Genomic DNA, 26,900 nt, shown 5'->3' with positions numbered 1-26,900 from the left:
AGAATCTCATAATCTCCACCCTTAAGGGATTTATATTTTTTTAAAGAGAGTAAGACCAGTAGATAAATAATTACAGCTGGGTAGATTAACATAATATCATTAAGGAAGAATGTCACAAAGTGCTACAGACTTCAGGTGAGGGAAACAGACCAAGTGAAGTCATTTGGAAGGTGGCATTTGAAATGGACCTTGAAGGATAGGCTCACGGGCAGAGATGAAGGTAAGTGGATTTTTTGGGTGATGATAACTGCATAGACAAGAAAACACAGGAAAGGTTGAGATGCACGAAGTGGTCCAGTTTGGAACATGAAGTATTACAAAGGGATAGTGGGGAATGAAGGGACATCTCTGCCATGTGATCTTGAATGCCTAGCTAAGATGTTTATACTTAATTGAGCTAACAGTGGGAAGACATCAAAAACTTCTGGATGGGGATGTACCCCAAGTGGAACTGTGCTTGGGGAGATTAATTTAGCCATCATTCAGGAAAGAACAATCCCAGAGCAGGTGGCTATAAGCAGCAGGCACCTAGACTAGACAGACAAGAACTTGGACTCCAGCGGCTGTTGGATTAGAAAAGAGGCTGCTGGGAGATGAGCAGTCTTTTAAGGGAAGAACAGAATGCCTCTTAGCATCTGGCAAAATGCCAACCATGTGTGCGGTAAACAATTGGATAGATGCTGTCTGAGCCTTTGATCTTGTAGTTCTCATGTTTTATTTACATAAAAGGTAGGATGCTTTTGTTAGTTTTCCCCAAAGACAATTTTTATTAGTACCACATGTCCTTACAGCACACTTTCTCCTCTTATTTTCTTGTTGTCCACTGTTCATTATTTACTTAAGTATAGAATTTACAAATCATAAAATATACAAATCTTACATATGCAGCTTGATAATAATATAGGTTTAAGGGTTTGTTTTTGTTTGTTTGTTGCTGGCCTCTTAAAATCTCTGACAATGCCTTCCTTAAAAGGAAAATATATTTACTATATAGTTCCACAATATTTAGTTACATAGATCTGATGACAGAGAACTTTAAAAATTTCATGTGATTTTTATCAATAATCATTGCTAGGCAGCTTTTATTATTCAGTGTTTGGGAGGCCTCATAGAACATAATTCTGACATGAAGTTGGTGGTTTTTTGAAAGAGGATTACAAAGAAATGAATAGTCCAAGGAAATCAAATCAGAATTATTTCTTTTTTCCAAAAGATGGAAGAAATCTCATCAGTCCAGTCACCATGGCATATCAGAAGGGAGGCGTGCTTGCTTCTGGAATTATAATGTATTTTTTTCTTAAAAATTAATTGCTTTCAAGAAATATACAATTTCCCTTTGCTGCCAGTTACTCTTATGAGCCATAACTTGGGATGTCAGTTTCTTTCTAATAACCTTATAATTAAAGTTGTTTGCTTTCTGGATGGTATTGTAAACTTTTTATATGAAGAATTTCAAATATTATTACAAAAGTACAGAACAATATAATGATGTAGATATACTATGTTATTACAAACAAGCAAAAACAGAATTAACCCCCTTGCCAAAAAAAGGCAAAAACAAAAATCTAATATCTGTACAACCAATACCGTGCCTGTTTGTGCTTTTAATAAATTAGGTTATCAGACACAAGTGGAACCTTTTGTCTAAGCATCAGTTTAGCTTCTTGTGCACATTTAGGTTACATGTATCATATTGTTATTGCTAATATTAAAGTTAGTATTAAGGAGGATACAAAGGAAATAAACAGCATGCTCCTTACCTTTGGGTTATTTAGGGAGGTAAGAAATGCACATAATAATGATCAACATACATTACAGCTAGTGTGCTTTGAAGTAAGGAGACTGCTCTACACAAGCCACACAATAAACTGTCTTATTTGCCGTACCTTCTATATAATGAGGAATGTGGTAAGTAGATGCTAGAGATGTGAAAAAAAAAGAGAAATCAGTAAAATTTTAGGTGACTGAAAAATGTGTCACAAAAGAGATAAAGCTGAAACTCAACCAGGAAACATGGTTAAAAGTTACCTAAATAAGATAATAAGACAGGACACTCAAGATAATGTAAACATGGATGATGTTTCCAAAAATTAAGAGTAGATGATAATCAATGAGACTTAGCTTGTCTGATAAGGAAAGTACACTATGCATTGACTGAGACTGATTTTCTATCTTTATCTCATTGTTTTTGGTCTCTAGGATGGCTTTGTTTATTCTGTTATTATTAAAGATTCAAGTTACAAAGTAGAGGATTTTCTTGAGGTTGAAGGGCCTGTGGAATATATGATGTTTTCTCCCAGTTACAAAATGTTACTGATTCAAACAGACCAGGTATGCTAGCTAGATGGTGATATCTTGATATACAATTTTCAAATATTATTATCATCATTTCATGACAGGAATGAAGGACAGAGTGGGCTGCATAATGATATTCTACTCTTCAGGACTCTTCAGGTTGCAAGTGAAAAGTACCCAATTTAAAAGGCCTAAATAACAAAGAGATTTTTGTTTGTTTTTATGCACATAACTAAAAGGGCAAAGAGTTTATCTGGATCCAGGAGCACACATGTTGCCACTGGTCTTGCTTTTCTGCCATCGCTTAGCTCTGTTTCCTCTCTGCTGCCTCCCTTTCCATGCAAACTCTCTCCCCTATGATGTCAAGAGAGCCTCCCACAACTCTAGTTTATATTTCTATCCTCTTGATGATCCTGGTAGAAACATACCAGCTTGAAAAGATGTCCTGGAATCTAGACCCATTGTACTTACTTGGGTTACCTCTCTACCCCTGGGTCCATTAGTATGTCCAGGAGGATTCTAAGCTCCAACTGGCCAGGCCTAAGTCTCATGCCTATCCTTGGACTCTGGGTAGAATCACCCAGCCCAAACATGGACTGAGATTGGGATCATGGGTGGTTCTCTAAGGAAAATACAGGTTCTGAAAGAGAAGAAGGGGAAGAAATAAATGCAGGATAAAACCAAATACCCACTTCAATTATACTGTTAGGAGGACCCCTAGTTAATGGAATGACCCTCAGAGGTCAGGTTTGCAGCAGTCTATATCATTAGGCAATGATTTTGGATACAAATAAAGTTAAATGATTTTCTCCCTAAAAGAAATTTAAATGTAAATATGGAAAGACTGCATGTTCTAATAATTATCAATAGTCAAAACAACTGTGCTATGTTTTAATAAATGATAAGTAAAATGACAAACTTAAGGTATCTATAGAGAACAGGAAACCATAAAAGACTGTAACATAACAGAAGGGAAAAAGTACAAGAAAGCACCTCTAAAGAAGAAAAATATATTAACAAAGTAAAAGTTAAATGAATATGTCTGACAGAAATTGGATACAGCCAAAGAGAGAATTAATAAACTCGAAGATGGATTAGAAGAAGTTATTCAGAATGTAGCCCAGAGATGCAAAAGGATAGTGAATATAGAAAGCAGGATAAGAGACATGAATGATGTGGTGAAAAGATCTAACATACAATCCCAGAGAGGAGAAAGAGTCAGGGAGAGGCAATGTTTAAAGAGCTATTTTCCAGAACTGATTAAAGACATGAATTTACATATTGAAGAGGCTCAATGAATCCCAAACAGAAAGATACCCACAAAAAGTTACCTACAGAAAGATTACACAAAAATATATCCACTCCTAGACTTAACAAAGTGAAATTGTTGAATACTAAAGACAAAGAGAAAATCTTAATAGCAGTTGGAGAGGAAAACAGATTATTTCAAAGGAATTTAAATTAGACTAACAGCTGCTGTGGCAATAATGTAAAAAATAGCAGAACGATCTTCCATGAAGTGCAAGGGTCAGCAAACTATGGCCCCATGGGCCAAAACCAGCTTACTGCTATTTTTGTGAATAAAGTTTCATTGGATCACAGTCACACTCATTCATTTATGTTTTGTCTATGGCGGCTTTCACACTGCATGGTAGAATTAAGTAGTTGTGAGAGACCACATGGCCTGCAAAGCCTAATATTGTTACTATCTGCTCATTTATAGAAAAAGTTTGCTGACCCTGTTGTTGTGAAATAAGTTAACTACCACCTGAAATTCCATACCCAGTGAAAACACTTTTTCAATATAAGAGTAAAAAAAGACATTTTTTAGAGACTCCAGAACAGATTTTTGTCAGCAGCAGTTCATCATTAGAGAAAATTCTAATGAATGTACTTCAGGCAGAAGGAAGATTATCCTTGATGGAAAGACTGGGATGCAAGAAGACTAAAGAGCAGTGGTGAGTGCATGGAGACATGTAAGTGAGTATCACTTGTATAAAACAGCAAAACTAACAGGAAGTTGGGTTAAAAATAACATAGAATTAAAATCCAAGACAATAATAATGTAAGTTGGAGGGGGAGAAGTAAATGGAATAAAGCATTCCAAGTTATTTATATAGCCCAGGAGGGGAGTAGAGGTTTTAAGTAACTTTGTGATATTTATAAATGAAATATCCATGTTGTAATTTCTAAGGTAACCACTAAAAGAACTGAAACAGAAAATGAAATCTCTACACTATAGGGGGGGAAAGTGATACGTTAAAAAAAACGAAACACCCAAAACAAGGTAAGAAAAGAGAGAAGGAGAAACACAAAATAAGTGAGAAAAAAGCATAATTAAAATGCAATGTTTACATTAAAATATATTACTAATTATAATCAAAATAAAACAGACTAAGCTAGTTAAAAGGCAGAGATTGCCATACTAGTCAAAAAAAAAAAAAAGGCAAGCCCAACTATGCTGTTTACAAGTGACCTATCTAAAGATTGAAAGAAAACAAAAATAAAAAATACAGTAACACTGAATGTAAATGTAAAAATTGACAGTAAATAAAAAGATGGAAAAAGATAAATCATGCAAACATTAATCAAAAGAAAGCCAGGTATAGTAATATTAGACAAAATAGACTTTAAGGGAAAACAAAGATAAATGGGCTTATTTCTAAATAGTAAAAGGTTAAATTCACCAGGAATATATAAACATTTAAAATGTATATGTACTAAATAAAATAGTCTCAAAATACATAAAACAAAACATAGTAGATGACAAGGAGAAACAAAGTCATGATCTCCATGGGAAATTTTAATGATAAAATAAATTATGTACCCTCAATACAGCAGCCTAAGTGAGCAAAGCATTTCTTTTTACTAGTCATAGTCCTCCAGATTTCCTCTGTTATTCGGAGCAAAAGTCAAAATACTCACTATGCTTTACAAATTCTCACCCTTCATAGTGTGGACTCCAGTCTTCACGCTGGCCTTGTTTCCTGTTATTCTGCTTCCGGGTCACCCTGCTCCAGTCATGCTGGACATCGTGCTGTTGTCTTGAACTCATCAGTCATGCTCCTCCCCATTCTTTGCAGTGGTAGTTCCTTATGTCGGGAATACTATTCCCACAGACTCCACATGAGTCCTTTCCTCATTTCCTTCAACTCTTTTCTCTAAAGTCACCTCCTCTGTAAAGCCTTTCTTGGACACTCAGTTTAACATTTCACCCTCTTTTTTTTGTCACATCATATCCTCTTTTACTGCTTTATTTTTTTCTCCTTAAAATTATTGCTCTTTAGCTTACAATATATCTTATTTGTTATCTGAATCCCCCAGTAGAATGTAAGTTCCATAAGAGCAGAGAATATCTTTTTTTTATTGAAGTATCATCGATACATAATCTTACACTGGTTTCAAGTATACAACAGAGTGGTTCAACAGTGACCCATACTATTAGATCCTCACCCCCACCAGGGCAGTTACTCTCTGTCAACACAGGAAGATGTTACAGAATCATTGGCTATACTCTCCAAGCTGCACTACCGTCCCTGTGACCAACTTATCTTACAAGTGAGAATTTTTGTGCCCCTTTATCCTTCCCAACTATCTCAGCCCTTCCCCCATGGTAACTACCAGTCACTTCTCACTGTCTGTGAGTTTAGAGGGCAGGGAATTTTTATCTGTTTTATCCTCTGATGTAGCCCCAGCCTCCAGAGCAGTTCCTGGCAATATATGTTGAAGGAATGAATGAAAGGTAAAATAAGTAAGTACTTAAAAGTTGTAAATTTTATGTAGTTGTATGTTTTAAACGAGCAAAAATGTTTGTGTTTAGCTCAAATAAATTGAAGCACTTAGTATCAGTTGAAGGCAGACTTCTTATTCCTAGTTAAGTGGCTACACCATATTACAGTTACTTTGCAGAGATATATAACTTACAAGGTATTTTTTTTTTGAGAGGTGACTTTGGGAGCTGAGAATTATAGATATGTCATAAAGTAACAGCTTCAGCCACACCTCCACAATTTCCACAAAGGCTGACATAGTTTTCATTAGTGCCACCATGGTCTAGTATGTAATAGGATTTAGTTCATCTTAACAACTTTACTGGTTTTCTACATTTTATAAATTTTCTACATAAATAGACATTATTTTTGAAGTCAGGAAAAAGTCTTTTATTACATTTTGTTACTTTAAAAATGCATGGAATTTGAGAAAAGAAGAAAGTCCTATTTACTGATTATTTTAAATGAATGAATGACTCAATCAATTCAGCAGCTAGATTTTAAGCTTCTCAAGGTCAGAGCCTTACTGAGTTGCTCTCTAATTTTCCATTACCTATTCCCACACAGTGCCTTGCTTACAGGCATTTAATACATATTTGTTGAACTCAGGGTTGCATTACTTTTGCATTACTTTTCTTTCTTTTTTCTTTTTGGGTATATTTAACAGGGATCTGTTTATATTTACACTTTTGCTGAGGAGCCAACATTTGAAAGAGTCCTAGAATCTTGTGATGGGAAATTTCAGGCGATTGATTTGATCACACCTGGTAATGAATACTGCATGGTAAGGAATATTTTATCATTTTACAGCAGGATTTAAAAATGAGATTTTGGAAGTTTGTGTGTGACCTGATACAAACAGGAGGCACAGGGTATTCTTGAAGATGTAGAAATGCAAGCCACTTCCATCATCAAATCTATTGCCCATTTAGAATGACATCATATTGTGTCTTCATAATATTAAGTCTCTGAAAATGGCTCAAGCAGTTGAAATCTTAGGAGTCATCCTGCTTGTATTCACCATCCAAGCTTTCCAAGCCAGGTCTTTAAACACAGTCATTGCTAATGAGTTGTGAACACTCATTAAACTATTAATATTTACCATCTTTCAGAGTGATGAAGTCCCATCTGAAGATGAAAATGAAATAGTTGCCAAGCATAAAACATGAACTCAGTCTATAGAAAGGAAACACACCCTCTACATTTAGAAAGTAAACTGTTTTTCTGGTGCTTAACTGTTCACCTGTTGTTGATCTCAAGAAACGTATTTCATTTTTCATATGATTTATCAACAAATCCATTAAGATTTTGGGAATTCTAGCCAGAAAAAATATGTAGACTATGGAATAGTTAACATGTAAAGTATTTCCCAGCCTTGAGGTTCTGATTATATGATTTTTCTTCCAGGCCTTCTCTGATTAAGATTTATGTCTATTCTTACGGTTGTTTCAATGTGATATTTTTCTTTCTTTTATATAGACGCTCACACATTCAGGAGAAATTAGTGTTTGGTGTATAGAAGATGGTGCTTGTGTTAGCAGGGTTTATCTGAATACCCCAGTAAGTGTGCCTTGTAAAGGCATTTTTTAAAAATACTGTATCCTAATCTAGTCTACTCATTCAAATCCACGTCAATAGCCCACAGAAATACTTGTTATAGATGTGTTATTGCATTTTACCTTATATAGTAAGAGTAATTCTTGTGTATAAAGTATATTCTATAGCCCAGAGGATAGAAAATAAGGTATTATATTGGTGTATAGAGAGGACAAATTTTTCTGTGGTAGTGATTATTTCTGAAATCCCAGCGGTTTATATCTCACTCATGCTATAAGTTCATTGTGGTCTGGCAGCGTATGTGCTCCACATGGTCTTTCAGGAAGCCAGGCTGATGGAGGCTCTACCCAACAAGAGCTCCTCGGTGCACTGGTATGGGAAGAGAGGGCTGGAGGGTCTTAAATGAGCAATTAAGTGCTTTTACGCAAAAATGAAACATCCCCTTGGCCATAATTAGTTAAATGGCCCCATCTAACATCAAGGGATCTGTTAGAAATGAAAGAAAATTGCTCTCTAAGCAGCTTGAGCCAAAAATAAGAAATGGGAGTTATTGCCTTAATCAACTATAAAGTATAGAACTTGTCTGGCCTCAGGTATAACTTGATCCAGCAACTCAAATCCTACCAAGGATCTTGTCTTTCTGTCTGTCTGTATACCATGTCTTCAGTTTCATCTTAGGCTTCATTTAGTGATACCAAGTGCCACAGGTGCCAACCTCCTGCCAGGCCATCAGGGAATAAAGCCTTCTACAGTGAGAGGAGAAAAGAAGTTTCTCCTTTCCAGAAGACTTAGTAAACGTCTTCTAATGCCTTAATAACATCCCTGAACTAATGTCTGTGGACAGGGGAATGAGAAATGCTAACTGGCTTAAGCTTAGCCTGGAAATGGGTCAGATCTATTTCACTCAACCCTGGAAACAGGAGAGAGACAGTGTTTCCATGGATATTAAAGAAATTTTCCAGAAGGAGGGTGTGTGGATGCTGGGGGTGGCAAACCAGAATTGTTCACAACACTTGCCACAAAGTGATACCATTATTTCCACCATGTTCACAGTGGATTTTATGTAAGATAATATTTTAAAAACACAAAAGTAATAAGAAACTACGATAATGCTATTTTTCTCTTAAATTATCATTTGCTGTATTACACAGTTCTAGATGAGATATGGATCTTGGTAGTAGCTAAGGAAGTTACAATCCTTGCCTTTTATAAAATTAAAATCTCAGTTACAAAACAAGATGAAGCATCATTCCTTACATAAGAGGATTCCAAGATGTAAAAGGTACATGATTCAGTGGACAAATAAAACTTACCCCAAAAGGGAAAGATTAAAAATTCTTACCTAAAAGACTGTGAAATATAGGTAGACTCCTGTGTGAAAAGGCTTTTAGGTACTCATTTCTATTAGAATTACTAGAACTAGAAGAGATCTTAAAGTTCATCTCATCGAATCTCCTTTACAGATGAAAGACGTACAGACATTAAGCAACCCACTGCGGGGCCTGTATAATCAGGACTTACTACTTTGTTCTTCTTGGCTAAGGAGAGAAAGAGGCACCATCAGAAGGTCTGCTCTCTGCTTTAGATATATTCCCATCACCTACCAGAGAGGAGAGATTAAGACAACTTTCACGGTTAGCTCAACAAACCTTTTCTGAGCTCCTAACCAGGCATGGTGCACTCATGTACTTCAGCCCAGGTTGGGGAGAACTGGTGGTTTTTCCTCGCTGGAGGATACCACTCCCCTGTGGGGAATCAGTAAATGGACTGACACAGCCATGCTGAGGCCAGATCTTCCTGCCATACCCAAGACTGTGTCCCCATGAACACTTAGGCAGTGGTCCTCAGAGAACCCGGCCCAGCACCATGATGGCAGGAGACCTGGACACTGCAGCTGTGTGTGACGGCGCCTGCTAAGGCACGTCAGACGCCTCCAGACACTGCTGCACATTTATAGCTCAGGCCATGATTACGCTGGAATGGGTGATAATTTCAACTGATTATTCTGAGAATACATACACATACACAAATGTACAACCAACACACAAGCAAAGCTCCCATAAAAGATTTCAGTTAAAAAAAAAAAACCTTACCATTCCACTTCCATTTTCACACTGAGCTATTGATAAAGGTTCAACCTGTTTAAGCCTTGGAAAATTCACTTTTAAAAATAAAATAAAAATCTGCTCAGTTGGGAAGCTGTGCATTCTAATGAGGCAGGACACCTGATTTCTCATCTAAGCTTTGTCACCAGGTACAGAACCCTGGGGCAAAATGCTGCACTTTTCTTTTTTCTGTTTTGCAGAATGATTTCTATTTTGCCTCCATTTTATATTCTGAAAAACAATTCTCTTAAGATCTTTTCTATTTTTAATGTTCTGATTTTATTCAAAACAACCTACAAAGTGTAATTATGGAAGAATGAATCCGATTTCTTTTCTTAGACATCGTATTTTGTAAATGATTATGAGATAAGCAAGAATCTGTGATGTATTTCTTTGGTTACTGAATATATGGTCCAGTGATATGGTTATTTTCTGAAGTCTTCCTCAGTCATACCAGCATCCCAGGATCTACTGTTACCCAGCAGATGAATGATAACTTCTAAAATTCACTAACATTCTAAAAAGTTTTCCAAAAGATGCTAGAAATGTGTTTTAAATTTCTTATTTTATTTTTCATTGTTAGTGGTATAATCATTTCATGACCAATTAGGGATGAAAATGAAGCATGGCTTAAAGAAATTTTAACATATTTTTATTATTCTAATTTTAAGTTAAGAAAGTAAAATGTACAGATTCCTGTGACTTTTTATGCAATCAGTTAGCTCAGGAATATTGAGTATGGAATTTTTAATACCACACAACGCTTGCCACTCTTCTTATTCAGCAGGCTTTTCAAATAAATTCTAGAATTCTTATGTGTAGGAAAGCTGGCTTTGTTTTCTGGCACAGTGAAGTTAAGAATCTGGGGGTTTGCTTTAAACAGGCAACAGCTCTGGCTTGTTCTCCCTCCTCCCTCTCTGCAGCCGTGGGGACTGTGGATGGCTCTGTCCATTTCCTCGATGTCCGAGATGCCGAGTCCCCGCAGGCAGTTCACAAAGCCTTTCTCTCCGAAATGTCCGTGCAGCACCTCCTGTAAGTACCGCCTGCTTCTGGCAGCAAGGTTGTCAGGCTTGTCTCTTGAGAATTTCAGGAAAGCCATAATTTTTTACCCAGAGATATTCTGTCCATAAACAAGCAAAAAAATGAGTACTTCTTCTTAATTACACAAATAATTCTCAAGCGCTTAGTGTGTGCCAGGCACTTCTGTTGTATTAACTTTACCAGATAGTTACTCTTATTGTCTCCATTTTACAGTTGAGAAAGATGAGGCACAAAGAGTGTAAATAACTTGCTTAATATTACGCAGGTAGTAAATGGCAAACGTTGGGATTTGAACCTAGGCAGTTGGGGTCCAGAGTCACTGCCTTTGCTCCTAAAGGATAGCAACCATATACAATGTTCTGCACCTCATTTTTTGTTTTGTTTTTTTCACATAATGCTGTATGTTGGAGAATGTTTTCTGTTTACACATAAAGACCTTTCTCATTCTTTTTTACATCTACATAGTATTCCATTATATGAATATACCATCATTCTTTAATGGAAAAATTACATGTATTAGGTTTTTCTGTCACTTGTACAGACAGGACAACTGTTGATACCCATTTTTAAATTATTTGATTGAAGTATTGCTGATATACAGTCTTTTATTGGTTTTAAATATAAAACACAGTGACTCAACAGTTACCCATATTATTAAGTCCTCACCCCCACTAGTGCAGTTAGTCTCTGTCAACATAGGAAGATGTTACAGAATCATTGGCTATATTCTCCATGCTGTAATACTGTCCCTGTGGCCAACTGGTATTATGATTGAGAATTTTTATGCTCCTTAATCCCTCTCTTCCCACCCATCCACCCCAACCCCTCCTCCATGGTAACCACTAGTCACTTCTCAGTGTCTATGAGTCTACTGCTGTTTTGTTCATTGTTTTGCTTTGTTTTTAGATTTCACAAATACAAAAGTATTTGTATTTCTCCACCTGGCTTATTTCACTGAGCATACTCCTCTCTTGGTCCATCCATGTTGTCACAATGGCAGGATTTCTCTTTTTTATAACTGAAAAATATTCCACTGTATATATGTACCACATCTTCTTTAACTGATAATCTATTGATAGACACTTAGGTTACTAAACATAGGGGTGCATGTATCTTTTCTAATCAGGGCTTTTGTTTTCTTTGGGTAAATTCCCAGAAATGGAATTACTGAGTTGAATGGTATTTCTATTTTTATTTTTTGAGGAACCTCCATACTGCTTTCCACAGGGGCTGCACCAATTTACATTCCCACCAACAGTGTAGGAGGACTACCATTTCTCCATATCTTTGCCAACACTTGTTATATCTTGTCTTTTGGATGGTGGCCATTCTAACTGGTGTGAGGTGATATCTCATTATGGTTCGATTTGCATTTCCCTGAGATCAGCAGTGTGGAGCATCTTTTCATGTGCCTGTTGGTCATCTGTATTTCTTCTCTGGAGAAATGTCTGTTCAGGTCCTTCGTCCATTTATTAATCAGGTTATTTGTTTTTTGTGTGTGTTGAGGTATATGAGTTCTTTATATATTTTGGATGTTAACCCCTTATTGGGTAAATCATTTATGAATATATTCTGCCATACAATAGGTTGCCTTTTTGTTCTACTGATGGTGTCCTTTGCTGTACGGAAGCTTTTTAGTTTGATGTAGTCCCACTTACTCATCTTTCATTTTGTTTCCCTTACCCAAGGAGACGTGTCTAGGAGAAAACGGCTCATGCTTATGTTCAAGAGATTTTTGCCTATGTTTTCTTCTAAGAGTTTTGTGGTTTCATGTCTTACATTCAGGTCTTTGATCCATTTCAAGTTTGCTTTTGTGTATGGAGTTAGACAGTAATCCAGTTTCATTCTCTTGCATGTAGCTGTCCAGTTTTCCCAACACCAGTTACTGGAGAGGCTGTCTTTTGTCCATTGTAAGATATACCATCATTTTTAAAAGACAGTAAATTGATGAGCATTTAGAATGATTTCAAATCTTTTGAGCAATACTTTTAAGAAGACAGCATAGAGACATTGGACTTATAATAGTTAGTATATAGTTAGTATTAGTCTTTCTTTTGTTAATTTATGGTAATAGTATTAATAAGAACTAACATTTGTGCCCTGCTTTAGAGCTTGAGGTGCTGTCACACACTGTGGCTGTTGAATGTGAATGTGTCAGACAGGTATTGTTTGTCCCTCTTCCACACAGAGAATTCAGATCCAGAGAGCTTAAGAAAAGCGTTTTCCCAGTTGCCTGGAGGAGCTGGGTTTCTGCGGTCTGTGCTGTTCCTAAAAGCTCAGCTGCCGCCACTCGGTGGGAAGGGTCTGTAACTTGCCTCCATGTACACCCTGTTCCTCCATACCATATTTTTTGATGCCTCTTCTTTCCTAGATCCTTTTTTCTTATCCTAATGTGCATTTTCCCATTTTTTTCTAATTTGGGGAAAGTGTAGAAACCTTTCGCTACATTCTTCCTCCTCCTGCCAGATAGTGGTCCTGAAGGATACTGAAATGTCACACCCATCACTAATTCAAGAATTGCTTATTTCCACTTGCAGTATCAAGAAAGCGCTACTGTAATATTACATTCACTTACAATGAAGTAATTGCCCATCTTTGGTGAATCTTCTTGACTGGATACTATAACTTGCAATTTGAAAATATCATTAGCCTAGAATGTAATGATTATATTTGCATGTAATAGCTTAGCTTTTATAAGGTCTGATAGTATTAAAAAATCACAAATGATAAAATGACTGGTTTTGAATGTATTGCCATGCTGTCAGTAAATAGGTTTACCATTTATTAGTGAAATAGGTAAAATCTGATAATCATATTTTTTCTTTTCCAGTTATGACCAGCGAGGAATGTATCTATTAGTTGGAACACTGGAAGGATACATCTTTGTTATCAATGCCAACCCCTCAAGCTTATTTCAGATTCTTGGATTCATAGGTACTACATAGAATGTTTATTCGTCTTAAAATATTGGTCACTTTATTCCAAAGAATTTAAGGTTGTGAAAATTGGCCTATAGTGAAACAATTATTTTCTAAGAGAGAAACATTTAAATAACCGTTAAAAGTTACTTGGGAGAATTCCTAAAGTTTTAGGAGGTTTTGGGAAACATCTGGTGGTCCACAGTTGGTACATGTTGGTACATAGTTGATGTTAAATAAAGTTTCTTGAATTAGTTTAATGAATTAATGAAATGGCTAAATATTCCTAATGTTATTACAAAGGGAAGTTGGGTTGATTATCTTTGAAATGTATTTTAAAATAATATTTGATCTCTATTTAACAAAGATATCTAAAGAAAGTTTTATTACATGTATCTTTAATGCTTCCTCTTTAAACCAAATGATGTCCAGACTTTTCAGTAATGTTCATCCACATGCCCAGCAAAACCACAGGTCTGGTAGATGAGGTAGCACTTGTGTGATAGACAGTAAGAACTAATACTTTTCTCTCTGGCTTTAAGTACCAAATATATGTGTATGTTTTCACCCTAAATATATTTCTAAATCCATTCATTGATTTTTTAAAAAATTACTGAGTGCCTATTAGGTATAATATGTTGAACTTAGGCCTCGTGGGGGCATGGAAAGGTCAAGGAGACAACTTAGTGAAGGAAGAATAAGTAGAATGCTGTGTAGGCTTAGAGGAAGAAGCAGTTGTGCCAGGTGTGAGGAAAGGAGTGGAGGCAAAGGCAGGGGGCACAGACAAAGGGGGGTATAGGGCTGGGGAGGGTTCGCTGATGGTTTAAAGTAGTGGAGGATGGGCACCTTAGTATTCCAGCTCAAGAGAAAAGTCTGAACAAAGGCACTTGGAATGGTGGGGAGTCTGGTGTAGATGATCATGGCAGTGGAGCCTGAAAGAAAACAGCAGGTTTTGAATATCATTCCAAGTCTGGATTTTTTTCATGGTCAATAAGTTACCATCAGAGGTTTTCAAGATGGGACTGGCATAATTTGAGTTGTTTTTTAGAGGACAATGCTGGCATGAGTGTGAAGAATGGAGCAGAGAGGCAGGAGAATAGAATAAACATGATGAGTCAGGAAACCATTATAGTATTCCAGGCAAGAGGTGATATTAATCATAACAATAGCTGACAAGCTCTGTAGATTTGAAGCCAGTAAGTTCTTTATTTGAGGATAGACAGCATATGTTTGGAAATAGAGATTTGAGTTCAAGGCTTTAACAGAATTCTGACCTTGAAATCGTGCAAGCTGATGAGATGGCTTAAGACAGAGTAGAAGCAAACCCAATTGCTTAATGATGCCAAAGAGGTAACCTATGTAAATTAGATGACCTGGAGTGTGGTAGGACCTATGGCTGGCCTCAGAGTGGATGCAAGTCCTGCCTAAGGTAGGATGGGAACAGACAGAGGAAAAATACAATGAGTAGGGATAAGAAAGCTGAAGTCCAGCTTGGGTCAGATGTCCTAAGTCTTCAGAGAAAAGATCATCCACTGACCACCTGAAGGCAGAGGCTGATATTGAGGGCCTGAGAAAGTAGACACATGCTGAACAGCCCCCATGGGGAGTGGAAGTAGTGACTGTGGAAAGAATAAAGGTGGGCCCAGGCATGACACCTTGCAAAGGTCAGACTACCTGGATTCTAGAGGAGCAAACTCACTAAGTCATGTGTATATCCACCACACCCACAATACCTTGACTACAGATGCAAAGAACAGATGCCTGACTTGATGCCTGACTTTATCCTGTTATCAGGAGTGGGCAAACTGCCTGGAGTAGACATTCAAGGGGCAAAAGTGGGCAGTGCTACTGAGTTGAGTGGAATGGCAGCCCTCCTTTGCTGGGCCTCCCTTGCTGGGAAAGAAGCTGAGCCCAGCTGAGCTGGGTTGAATATGCCAACCCAGACATCTAATCAGGAGAAACCCCCATCCGTTCATCAAAAATGGCCCTATCAGGCATGAATCTGCAAAGAAGTAAAAAGCTAACCTTTTCAAACAATATTGCTTCTCTCTCACTTACCAACTTTACATTTCCCTGTATGGCCCCGGAAAATGACTGGTTAGCCAGAGACGGGTAAGATTCCTCAAGGGAGGAACAACCTAAGACAGGCACAGTCGCAGGGGGGCCATCAGGTGAGAAATTGGGGATCAACAGAGGTGAGGCTTAGAACCTCACCCCCCCTGTTCTGAGAGAAATCTTCTGCATACGTGGATGTTTTATTGCCCTGGTCTAGCTTGGATTAACACATAGTCTACAGGCACACACCTGATCATCTACATTTGCTCCCTTACAACACTAAACTATGTTTTCTACCTTTATCTTGCATCTACCTACCACTTCAGCATTTTATTAAAAAATAATAATAATAATAATAATAAGGGAGAAATGTGGGATTCACATATAAATCAAGTATAAAAATCAAACGAATATTCATATTTGACCTGATTGTTTATAGTTCATAATGCTGATCAAAACCAAAAGTTTCTGTGATGATTGCCCTTGTACTGTTCACCATGTAAGAACTTGTTCGTTATGCTTCAGAAGATTGGAGACTGATGAGAATTAGGCTTGGGATGGATTAATGATTGTGCATTGAGCATTGAGTCCCCTATACAGAATTTTATTGTTGTTAACAACCATTTGATCAATAAATATGAGAGATGCCCTCTCAAAAAAAAGAAAAATGGCCCTATCAGTTATGTTTAAAGGTCACTTTAAATGTAAATAAATTTGGATGTAAAGATTTAGTTAAGGCAGGTTTATGTGATATCTTACTTGGGAAGAAAAAAGATTCTTTAAACTTATCAGTGACCATTGTGGTGCTGATTTCTACTTGCTTTTAGAGGTGAACAAAGGCATTTTACAAATTTCCACGGTGTCTCTTTTGGAAACAGACATAGTGGAAGTGATGGTTCTTTCCCCACTTCCAGAAACAGGAAGAAGCAGGCTGGAGATATTTACTCTGCCTAAAATACTACCACACGGTAAAGAAAAAATAAGAAACCAATTCTAATCTGGGCCCAGATGAATAGTTGCTATAGTTTTTTTTTTTCCCTTGGTGACAGCAATTTTTTCCTCAACATATGAAGAGGTAAAATGGTCATGTTTTATGCATCTTACAAAGGGAATCTGTTGTGGCTGAGAAACAATGTGAAATGTGGAGTTTCCTCTAGATATTCATTCATATGAGTCTGTCATATCAGAGGAAAGAAACAGGATTGACTGGCACTTTTGTTCAACTGATTTGTCATTTTCTGATGTCTTTTGTTTTGTAGCTATAAGTATACATAGTTAAATTCAGACAGGTTAGTTTGTGGTTGTTTTCACTGATAAAACTGTAAAGAAAGCTCTCTGGATAAAGAGGTCTGATAAACTCTTTGTTTAGATAACAAATATACCTGGGTAGCTATTTTGCAAATATATAGAGTATAAATAAGAGAGCTGAAAACCTCAAAGAACTTTTATGTTTTAATTAAGAATCTCTAGACCATTTATAAGTTTATTTTAGTGATGTCTCTACTTAACTGATGAAATTAACCAAAGCCTTATAGGAGATATGTTACTCACTATTAGTCATTTAATACTCAAGTAGTTCTTATGGTTCTAACAGCTCTAATTTAAAGTTGTTTTAAATCATTTTTATCTCCTAAATAGCCTCTGCATTATTTATTGAGCATTCAGATTTTTTATTTTGCTTTTTATAGTTGCTCATAATGATTTAAAAAAGAAAATCAATATATGGTACAAGTAATCTTTCCTTTACCCCAAATCTTATAGTTTCTGCAAACTTTTCTGATGAAAGAGGAAGGCTGAATGATGAATTCATTCATAAGATCCTGTATGAGATAGAGCATACTCTGTCCTCTGCGGTGTTGGACTTTAAAAGTAACCAAATATATGGCTTCTGTAATCAAGTGCCATACATCTGCAGCTATCTTCTTCCTGAAAAAGTATGCCAAAACTTAAGGGTGTTATTATTTATCTTAGCAAAAAGATTGACAAGTTGTATTAATTAGACATGGTGTATGCTTTAACATCATAGTCCAGTTAACAAATGGCCTTATTACAGTAACATAATTTCCTTGAATTAGATATATATTAGCATTATTTGTTAACCCATCATAAAATACATTTGAACAACTTCATATTTGTGCCACAACACATCATACTTGTCAGATAAAGATACATATGACACAATATTAGTTTACTGTCTTTGAAAACAGTCTATCATTAGGAATTTCATCCACAGATGTCAGGGATTATGGGATTAGTGATTTTCATTGCAACATTGCACCTGGACACATGTAGGTCCAGGGAGAGGAAATTCCGGGTCAAAATACCTCTAAAAACCGAAATCAGTCAAAGGGAGAAATAAAGTTTAAAATCCGTTTACTGTTTACAAACTGCAGTCCAGGCCCTTCTCTTTCCTGCTCCAGCAGAAGCAAAACCTGCCTCCCCTCACCTCTCAGGTACAGATAAGCCCTCTTCACCCAGGTAATTGCCCATTGATATGGAGATGAACTTCTCTCCACCCCTGAGGAATGATGCAAATGCACTAAAGCCATACTTGTCTCCGCCCTTGGGCGCCTATTGATATGCAGATGTACAAAAGCCAGGAGAGATATTCTGGAAATGTTACAGTTTCACCCACAACACAACATTGCACAAAACAGTTAAACAATGTTTCTGCCATCCTTTTATCCACACTCTATTCAAACATTTCCCATTGTGCGTCACTCCTTCTACATACACTGACCAGATTATGTACCACTCTTCCTCTCTAAAGCCTTCAATTGAAGCCCTTCTCTCCCAGAGCAGCCAGTGTCAGCACAGTGTGAAGGAGAAATTCAGAGAAGGAAGAAATGGCTTATGGAAAGGAAGATTAAAGGAAAGTTTAATGAAGGAAGTTATATTTGAAATGGTCTCTGAAGAATAGGTCAGATTTAGACATGGAGAAGTACTCTGTACAATCTTGGTAGGCGGGGGTGGGAGGTTGCTGAGATAGGGAGGAGACAAAATAGGTGGGGATGAGGTGGGGATGCGCATTCCAGACAAAAGTCATACAATGTGCAGAGGCTTGTATGTGGAAATACAAAGGGGATTATTGACTGAGGTATTTTGACATGAGCATGGAGATAAATGAAAAGGATTAATAAAAAATAGACTGTCGGTATAGGCTGAGATCTTTAATGGGAGCTAAATATAAAGAAGACTTTTCTTAGTTGCCAAAACAAATTTTTATTTGTAAACAAAGATGAAAAATGTGGTGTAAATGCAGGTCCCCACTTTATCATATATCAGTTTATTTCCATTGGAAGTATTTGTGGATTTGAATCTGACCATATATGCATAATTGTAAACCCTAAGGTGCCTCTCCCCTAACCTTTTCTATAATTTGGTCTTTTTTTTTTGATTGGCAGGCACATAGTGGTATTTGCATTCTTAAGCTGTACAAAAAAGTGCAGAGTGGACATTATGGACCTGGAATGCTCTCTTTGTCTCCACATGGATTGTGGCTCATAACAACAGCTAAATGTGGCATTCTGTGTATCCGAGATATTCATACTTTGGTAAAAAAAAATTTTTTTTTTTTATCTTGGGATGTATATCTTGATCTCATACAAGGAACAAAAGCCCTTAGGAAAGGAATTAGAATTCTTTCTTAGGTAAATTGACCCATAACTTATTTATCACTGATTATCAAGTCAACATTTTGTGGGTGTTTTTACGTGCTAAGGTTTGAGTCTCTAAAGGAGGAAACACCAACCAGTAGACTAAGATCTGTAAATAAAGAGCACAGGCAGGGATATGAAGGGGAGCTCCAAACCAGCTCCATCATCACTTAGTTGTGTGTCTTGGAAACTCACTGAGCTTCACTGAGCTTTGGATGGTCATCTGTAATATTAAGGAAACCTTAATCGCTGTCAGTCTGTGGGATTCTGTGAGAGACAGTATGTAACATTGCTCTGGAAGAAGTGAATTGCTGTGCAAACCTAGGAATTACTGCTGCTATCTCCTTGGACGGGAGGGCCTCTGGGCTGGCTGCTGCCCCCCACCTAGCGCTCAGTGCTGGAAGAGCATAAGGGAGAAAGGTGTGGTCCTAGTGAGTCCTCCTCCATCACTTGCAGACCTCAACATCACCACTACCACCACCATTTCTGATTTCCATTGTTTCAGACCTCTGAGCAAGTGAAAATAGTTTCTTCTCCCAAAAAAGTGGAGGATACTTTTCTAGGTTTTAGACCAGGTTATACTGGTTTTCAGATAGTGCTGTCAGCAATTCTTACTCAGAGTTCTGCCCCACCTACCCGAAGCATCACAATCACCCATATGACACACTCCTGAGATCCACAGATGAACTGGGCTCTGTGCAGATCTAGGTCTCCTTGCTCACCTGTGCAAGAAAGTATATTTGGAATACAACAGGGCAAAAGTGATATTATTATACAGGAAAATCTCAAATTTTTTAGAAATTATTTTGAAGTGAACAATTTGCAAACTGCTGTACTCATTCAAATTATTTGTGATGTATGTTACAACTTACAGAGGCATGACATGACAAGACATCAAAGTTTTTCTGGGTGATTCTATGCAAAGCACCTCATATGTGAGGTTCTTCATGGCAGCACTATTTGTAAAAGCAACCTGATGTTCATCAACAGAGGACTTGATAAATAAATTCTGGTACATAAACAGTGCATAAATAAAATATGGAGCATTAGGCAGCTGTAATACAGAATGAGGAAATCGAAAGCAATAATATGGAAAGAACCCCAAGACATAGTCCTAAGGAGGAAAAGCAAGGTGCATAATATACATATTATGCTATAGTTTGTGTTAAAAATTATGTTTGTATAAAAACTTGTTTAAATGAATAAAAAAAAATCTGAAAGGATATTGAAGTTACTAATTACATTATTACCTTTAGGAGGAAATTGAGTAATAGAGAGAGGAAGGAAATTCCACTGCATACTCTTCTGTAGTTTTGAATTTTGAACTATATGAATGCATTACCTATTCAAAAAGTTAAAAAATTTAAAAAGGCATCATGGTTGAGAACCAGTGTGACATAGAAATCCCCATTTTTAGTCGGAGAGGTTAAACTGTTGCCCTATGTACCAAATTAGAGCTCTGTTTCATTTGGATTCTAATTAAACTAGTCTAAGTAGCATCCTCCATGTGGGGCATGTCACCCTCATTCTTCACAGCACCCATCAGCTCTCATCACACTCATAAATGGGGCCTGATTCTGAAGGCCTCTGAATTTGCCATCTGTGCTTGCTCAAGACCCCTTCCCTAACTTCATAGCCTTCAGCAACTGTACACACTTCTGTGTCTGATTTTCTGATTATAAATTAGTGATAATCCCTCTCCTTCCATACTACAAAAATCAGGATTGGTAACGTCTTTAGAACTAGGGATTGTCAGTGTTATGTATTACCTAAAGTCTACTTCCATACCAACTAAAATGCTTTTAACAAACAGAAAAAGATTTAGCCACAAGCAAAAGTACATGTAACCCCCTGAGAAAAGCCACATGGTAGAATTGCATGTGTAAGTTCTGCACTCTGTTTCTAAAACTATTTAGGAAACATTTGCTCAGTGTCGGAGTCATTCTCACCAGGCACACGGGATTCAATCAGTGAGAATTTCAATGGATGGACAAAACATTCTGGTGAATGGGAAAGGTGATGGCACCCTTGTTTACCTAAGATGGAGGTATGCACAATATACAATAAGCAACCCCGTGAGTTATGGTGTTTTAAAATAAAGATTTTGTTATTTAGGTATAGCAAGGCCAACATAACAGGACAGAACTGCCATTGAAAAGGTTGTTATCCCAACGCTACCAAGATGAGGGGGTATGCCGTGCTGCGGGGGACGCCATCTGGGGAAGCATCCGGGTGAGAAAGGATGCAGAGGAAACAGGGAAAATGTGGGCAAGGGCCTCTACTGTGCAAGGGAAGGAGCAGACAGGCCTCGGGGTGGCTAGTTGGGATCATTTCAGCGTGTTCTGTGGCAGAGGGGCTGCCCTAGTTGTCCGTCACTTGGCCCAGGGGTGATTAGGGCAGGGAAGTAGTGGTCCTGAGCAGGAAAGCCCAATAGAGGAGACAGTTGAGGGTGCGGGCTGGACTGATGGGTTTGCATTTGAAAAGTGGGCTCCAGGGTTACTTGTTCACTATCTCCAGCAATTGGCTGGTCCTGGCAGTCCTTCCAGGGTCAGCAAGGTCTCAGATGTCAAGGCCTCAAAATACAAAAACTACAAACACAAAGTTAATACATGTTAGATGACCAGCCCTAACTTTTATAACACCTGTTGGAGGAACATAATGAACAAGGACAATTCTGAACAGTAGAAACTTTAAAACTTAAAAGCTCCTATTTATCTGTAAAATCCTGATACACACAGACAGATTTACTTTCCTAATTAGACTTTTTTAGACAATATTAAATTATTTAGACTTTGCTTAGATTAACAAAATTCTAAATAAACAAATGTTACCCAGTCATAGAGATGAGGACCAAGGGGTACAGAGCATGAAGATGACAGCCTAGAGTTGAAATGTCACCTTGTTTAATATGCTGACGGACATCAGTAATCATTGAGCAATTCATTTCCACGAAAATAATATCTCATGGTGCCTCCTGTGATCAAAACAATCATAAAGCCTGGCCTTTCTCAATGACCTTGTGAAATATTTAATATTTGTAAATGGTAAATAAATATAAATGGAGATTTTGTATCATAGCAATTTTGTGGCCACTTATTTCAAAAACATTTGAAGACTGCATTGTCATGCCCATTTATACATGGAATAAAATTTATACATGGAATAAAATAAAATACAAATTTGTATCTCATATACAAGTCCTAACACATCCTTTACGGTAAGTGAACAAATAGCATATCAGGCAACAGCAAACAAGTGCTGGAACCTCATTTATGGAAGTAATATTTTTATCCATTCGTAGTTAATCACAAGTGGATTTCTGACTCAAAACAAAGTCAAGTTTGAACCTTGGTCCAGGACTAATTAGCTTGTGATCTTACGCAAGTGGCAACCCGTCTAAATCACCATTGAATAACGATGTGATTCAGGGTGGGGTCTGCAGGAACTGTGAACTTGTTAGAAATGCACTTTCTGAATCAGAATCTCTGTGGGGGGCGCAAGGAATCTGTTTTTGACAAACCTGCCAGGCAGTGCTAATGTGCCTAAAGTTTGAGATGCCCTGATATACTGAGTGGAGGTAATAATACTTCCTCAATGGAGGGTGGGAATTATGAGGACTGCATGTGATAGTGTGATTATGTATGTGAAACAGCATGACACCTACTTACTACATTATAAGGGCTCTACCAGAGTGGTGGCCCTTTTGTACAGTGACCAAGTCAGGTGAGTACAGAGGATATGTAGGGTAAGGTTGTGGGGACAGTGTGAGGAGACATTAGCCCAGAGAGGTCAAGAGGCTTATCGATGTCCTGGAGCCCATGAAAGGGCTCTCCCCTAAGACGTAGAGTCCTAATAACTACAGGGCACTGTGGAGCGGTGCCCACGTATCTCTTTGTGTAGAAATAGTTAGGTATCTGGAAATAATACTGCTAAATGTGACTTTTTAAAATTATGATTTTGTAGCCTGTGTGTTTTCTTTTTATTAATGTAGGCAGTTTGGAGGAAACTGAGCCAATGAAATTCCTGAATATTGCCAACAACTTTTAACTTATTTAAACAACACCATGGATGAGGAGAATAATTATTTAAATATAACCCGAGGAGATGGCTCGGATTTGGGATCAGAATCTGAACACACAGTTGAGTTTCAATAGTGTTTGTTCCTCCTCCTTCTCTTTCTCTCTTTCTCATTCTTTCTCTCTAAATAATATCATTTTCAATTTGTGGTTTTCTTTGAGCAGATAAGTAGTAATATTCCCCTTTATCCAGGTGTCCCAAGATTTTCAAAAAGAGCATAAGCTACATCTGAAAGAGCCTTTCTCAAAACCATCCCAAATATTACATCTTAGATCTTATTTAACTCATGGCACAAGATCTGGGCTTTCCTTAGAAAGATTCTTACTATCAATTTCGGTGCTTGATCAAACCAATATCTCTATATTTTATATCACATACTTTATTTAGGAAGTGTCTAGCCGAAGAACAACATTCATTCATTCAATCATTCATTCAGTCATGTAACACATATTTATAGAAAACCTACAAAGAGCCAGGCTGTGGGGAATATAAGCATAAACAAGATACAAATGTTTCTGCTTCCATGGAGCTTACATTCTAACTGGGGGTTGGGAGTGAGCAGAAAGAGATAGATAAATCAGGAAAGATTAGATAGTAGCAAGATCTATTTAGCAAATAAATATGTGTTGGTATGATAGTGTTTGGCTGGAATAGCCTCTATTTAGTAAATAAGGAGAAAACATTTTAAGCTGAGAAATGAACAAGAAGAGGGTGCCACCATGCAAAGGCGGGGGCAGGGGGCAAGAGTGCCCAAGGCAGAGGAGAAAAGAGCTTGGCATGTTTGAGGACCTAAAGGAGGCCTGTGCGGTTGAAGTGAGCAGGGCTGAGAGTGGTAGGAGATGAGATCTTCAAGGCAGGAAAAGACCAGGTAAATATGGGTTTGTAAACCAGGTAAAGAGTTTGGATTTTATGTTGTGTGTGATGAGAACCTATTAACGTGTTCTGAGCAGAGGATTTAGATCTTGTTTACATTTTGTGAATATTTACTTGTCACTGTGTAGAGAATACTTCCTGTAGGGGGCAAGAGTGGAAGCAGGGAGATTAGTTAGGAGGCTATGGCAGAGGTCCAGGGAACAATGATGGAGGTGGGGGAGTGCTGTGGAAAGGAAGTCGTAGATTCCAAGTAGGTTTCAGTAGTAGAGTTGAGAGAACGCCCTGATACATTGGACATAGAGGGAGAGAGGAAAAAGGACTCAAGGATGACTCCTAAGATTTTTACTTGAACAACTGTGTAGAAGGTGGTACCTTTCACAGAGACGGGGAAGACTGTAGGGAGGGAGAAAGAAGGGAATCTGGAATCAGCTACCTATGCTGAGCTGGAGAAGCCGGTTGGACATCCAAGCAGAGATACCAAGCAGGTCACTGGATAGCTGAGCCTTGAGATCTGGGGAGAGGCCAGGACTGGAGATGTTGATTTGAGAGTCAAGGGCATATGGTTGGGATTTAAAGCCATGAAACTAAGTAAGGTCATCATGGAAAAACAGATGGTGAGAAACAGAAGGGGACCAGGACAGAGAACTAGAGAAGTTCTTCCAGGAGCAGAGCTCAGGAAGGCAAAGGAAACTGAGAAGGGGGCTGGGGGCCAGTGAGGTCACAGGAGGGCCAGGAGAGTGTGCCGTCCTTAACTCTTTGAAGACATTTTCCTACAAAGGAGAGCACAGAAAGGGGGTGGTGCCTAAAAGGGAATGTGGTGGACAATGGAGAGTACAGGAGATACTAGAGCATGTTTGAGAAAGAGTCAGTAGAAGGGAGAAATGGATGATGTAGAAGGGCGATGGGATTTTTATAAAAAGTGTAAAGGCCTTGAGAAGGAGGAAAAGATTAAGATCCTGAGTACAAATAACATGGCAGGCCTTGACAGGCAGGAACATTCTGTCCACAGTCACAGGAAGAAGACAGAGACCAATTGGGTGACCCGTCTGATCATTTCTGCTTCTCAGTGAAAAGTATGGCTTATATAAATAAGGACAGATTGGTGGGAATTAAGTTAACAAAACATCACATCTTGGGCAGGCAAAATATTTGGTATTATTTCAAAAAATGCAACAAGTGCAAAGGGATTCAACGCAGGTATGTGAAGTAGAGTGGGCATACAAGAACTTTGTGAATTTAAAACTTAAGCATCTGTCTTCTTTTAAGATAAATAAGAATATGAGGTCAAGCATTGACTCATCGCAAGAAGAGTTAGTTCAAGTTGATAATACAAAGAAAATTTCATGGATACAACAAAAAGGCCAAGAGGTATTTGTAAGACATGGGAGAGGTTTAAAATAACATTCTATAAGTGTACCGAATCAAGCAATTTTCTTTGAAAACTCATTGGAAAGTTAGAAAGTAGAATGAGATACTACTTGGCAGAGCATCCCATCGTACAAGCATAACTTTCCTTAAACAAACAAATACCCTACACATAGCCCAATCTTTTAGAGTAAGTTGCCTGAGCTTTAAGAACTGTATTTAAGCTAATATGAAACCAACAAAAGTGTCCAGGCAAGCTAGAGCCAGGAATGAACTGTGGTACTCGTGCTGGAGTGGGTGTTGGGGAATGCTGCAGGGCCGACTTAATGAGCAGGGGTGGGCTGGGAACAGAAGGCTCGTCGTGGCTGCAGATGTGCAGGAAGGTGACAGTGGTAGTAGCTCACGCCTGGATTTTGCTTCTTATCTAGTCTCACTCAAGTTCGCAATAAAATAGAAATAGCAAACTGGTTTTCCTTTGTCAACTGTTCTCTATTTAATTTTTCACTCACTATTTTCTTTCCATTGGCCTTATAATTGCCATCAGTTCCCAGTTGCTTCAGTAGTCGCCTACATAGGAGCAGGTGACTTAAGGTTTTGCAGTGGTGTTATTTCATGTATACTTTATATCATTACTCTTTACTTTTCTTTTCCTGCTTCTAGAGAAGTGCTATCTACATGTCTACATAGCTATGTATGTATGTGTGTATGTGTGTATCTGTCTATATATCATATAAGGTATCATATCTCTTGCCTGTTAAAGTGATACGCTTGTTCTATTTCAGGCCATCAAAAAGGAGGTCAAATTGTTTTCTGAGAAAAGGAAAGAGATTAAAAAAGGAATCAAAGCCCTTGCTAAAACTGTAAGTGTTGTGATTTCATATATGCATACATTTCGTCCTCAGGCTACAATTACTTTTGAACTTTATTTTGTTCAACACAGCATGAGGAACTATACCTATTTTGTCCTCTGCCTGTAAGCTCAGTGTTCTGGGGTACTTAACAGGGTAGAATTTGGGCCATACCATACTATATAAAAACAGGTGTTGTTTCTCTGTCTTCCTCAAATACTGAGTGTTGTTTTTTAGTATTTATTTTTATCAAAGTAATATGTTTACATTTTTACAAATTCAATAACAAGTTACACAATTAAAAATAATGTTTTTAAAGCTGCAGCACTGTTGTGCTTTG

General features: G+C 37.7%; 1 protein-coding gene across 1 annotated transcript; it reads left to right on the top strand.

The window, feature by feature from the left end:
• Positions 1–1,896: 1,896 nt before the first annotated feature.
• LOC130684481 (cilia- and flagella-associated protein 43-like) lies at positions 1,897–26,728 on the top strand. Its single transcript, XM_057505386.1, has 13 exons — positions 1,897–1,908; positions 2,200–2,331; positions 6,733–6,849; positions 7,545–7,625; positions 10,611–10,759; positions 13,599–13,702; positions 16,569–16,709; positions 17,503–17,675; positions 19,146–19,295; positions 21,314–21,444; positions 23,389–23,536; positions 25,614–25,715; positions 26,495–26,728. Exons 1-11 carry the CDS (start codon positions 1,897–1,899, stop codon positions 23,405–23,407), a joined length of 1,209 nt encoding a protein of 402 aa, XP_057361369.1. The 3' UTR covers positions 23,408–23,536; positions 25,614–25,715; positions 26,495–26,728.
• The last annotated feature ends 172 nt before the right edge of the window (positions 26,729–26,900 follow it).

The sequence above is a fragment of the Manis pentadactyla genome, chromosome 8, assembly GCF_030020395.1.
Source record: "Manis pentadactyla isolate mManPen7 chromosome 8, mManPen7.hap1, whole genome shotgun sequence".
In the NCBI taxonomy this organism is placed as follows: domain Eukaryota; kingdom Metazoa; phylum Chordata; class Mammalia; order Pholidota; family Manidae; genus Manis; species Manis pentadactyla.
The sequence above is the reverse complement of the archived record's forward strand: the minus strand, read 5'-3'. Positions and strand labels throughout refer to the sequence as shown.

What these genes read in the sequence shown, in the direction of transcription:
- LOC130684481 (XM_057505386.1), top strand. An exon ending in TACTGATTCAAACAGACCAG is followed by an intron (nt 2,332 to 6,732) that starts GTATGCTAGCTA and finishes TATATTTAACAG; the next exon opens with GGATCTGTTTATATTTACAC. An exon ending in GGGTTTATCTGAATACCCCA is followed by an intron (nt 7,626 to 10,610) that starts GTAAGTGTGCCT and finishes TGCTTTAAACAG; the next exon opens with GCAACAGCTCTGGCTTGTTC.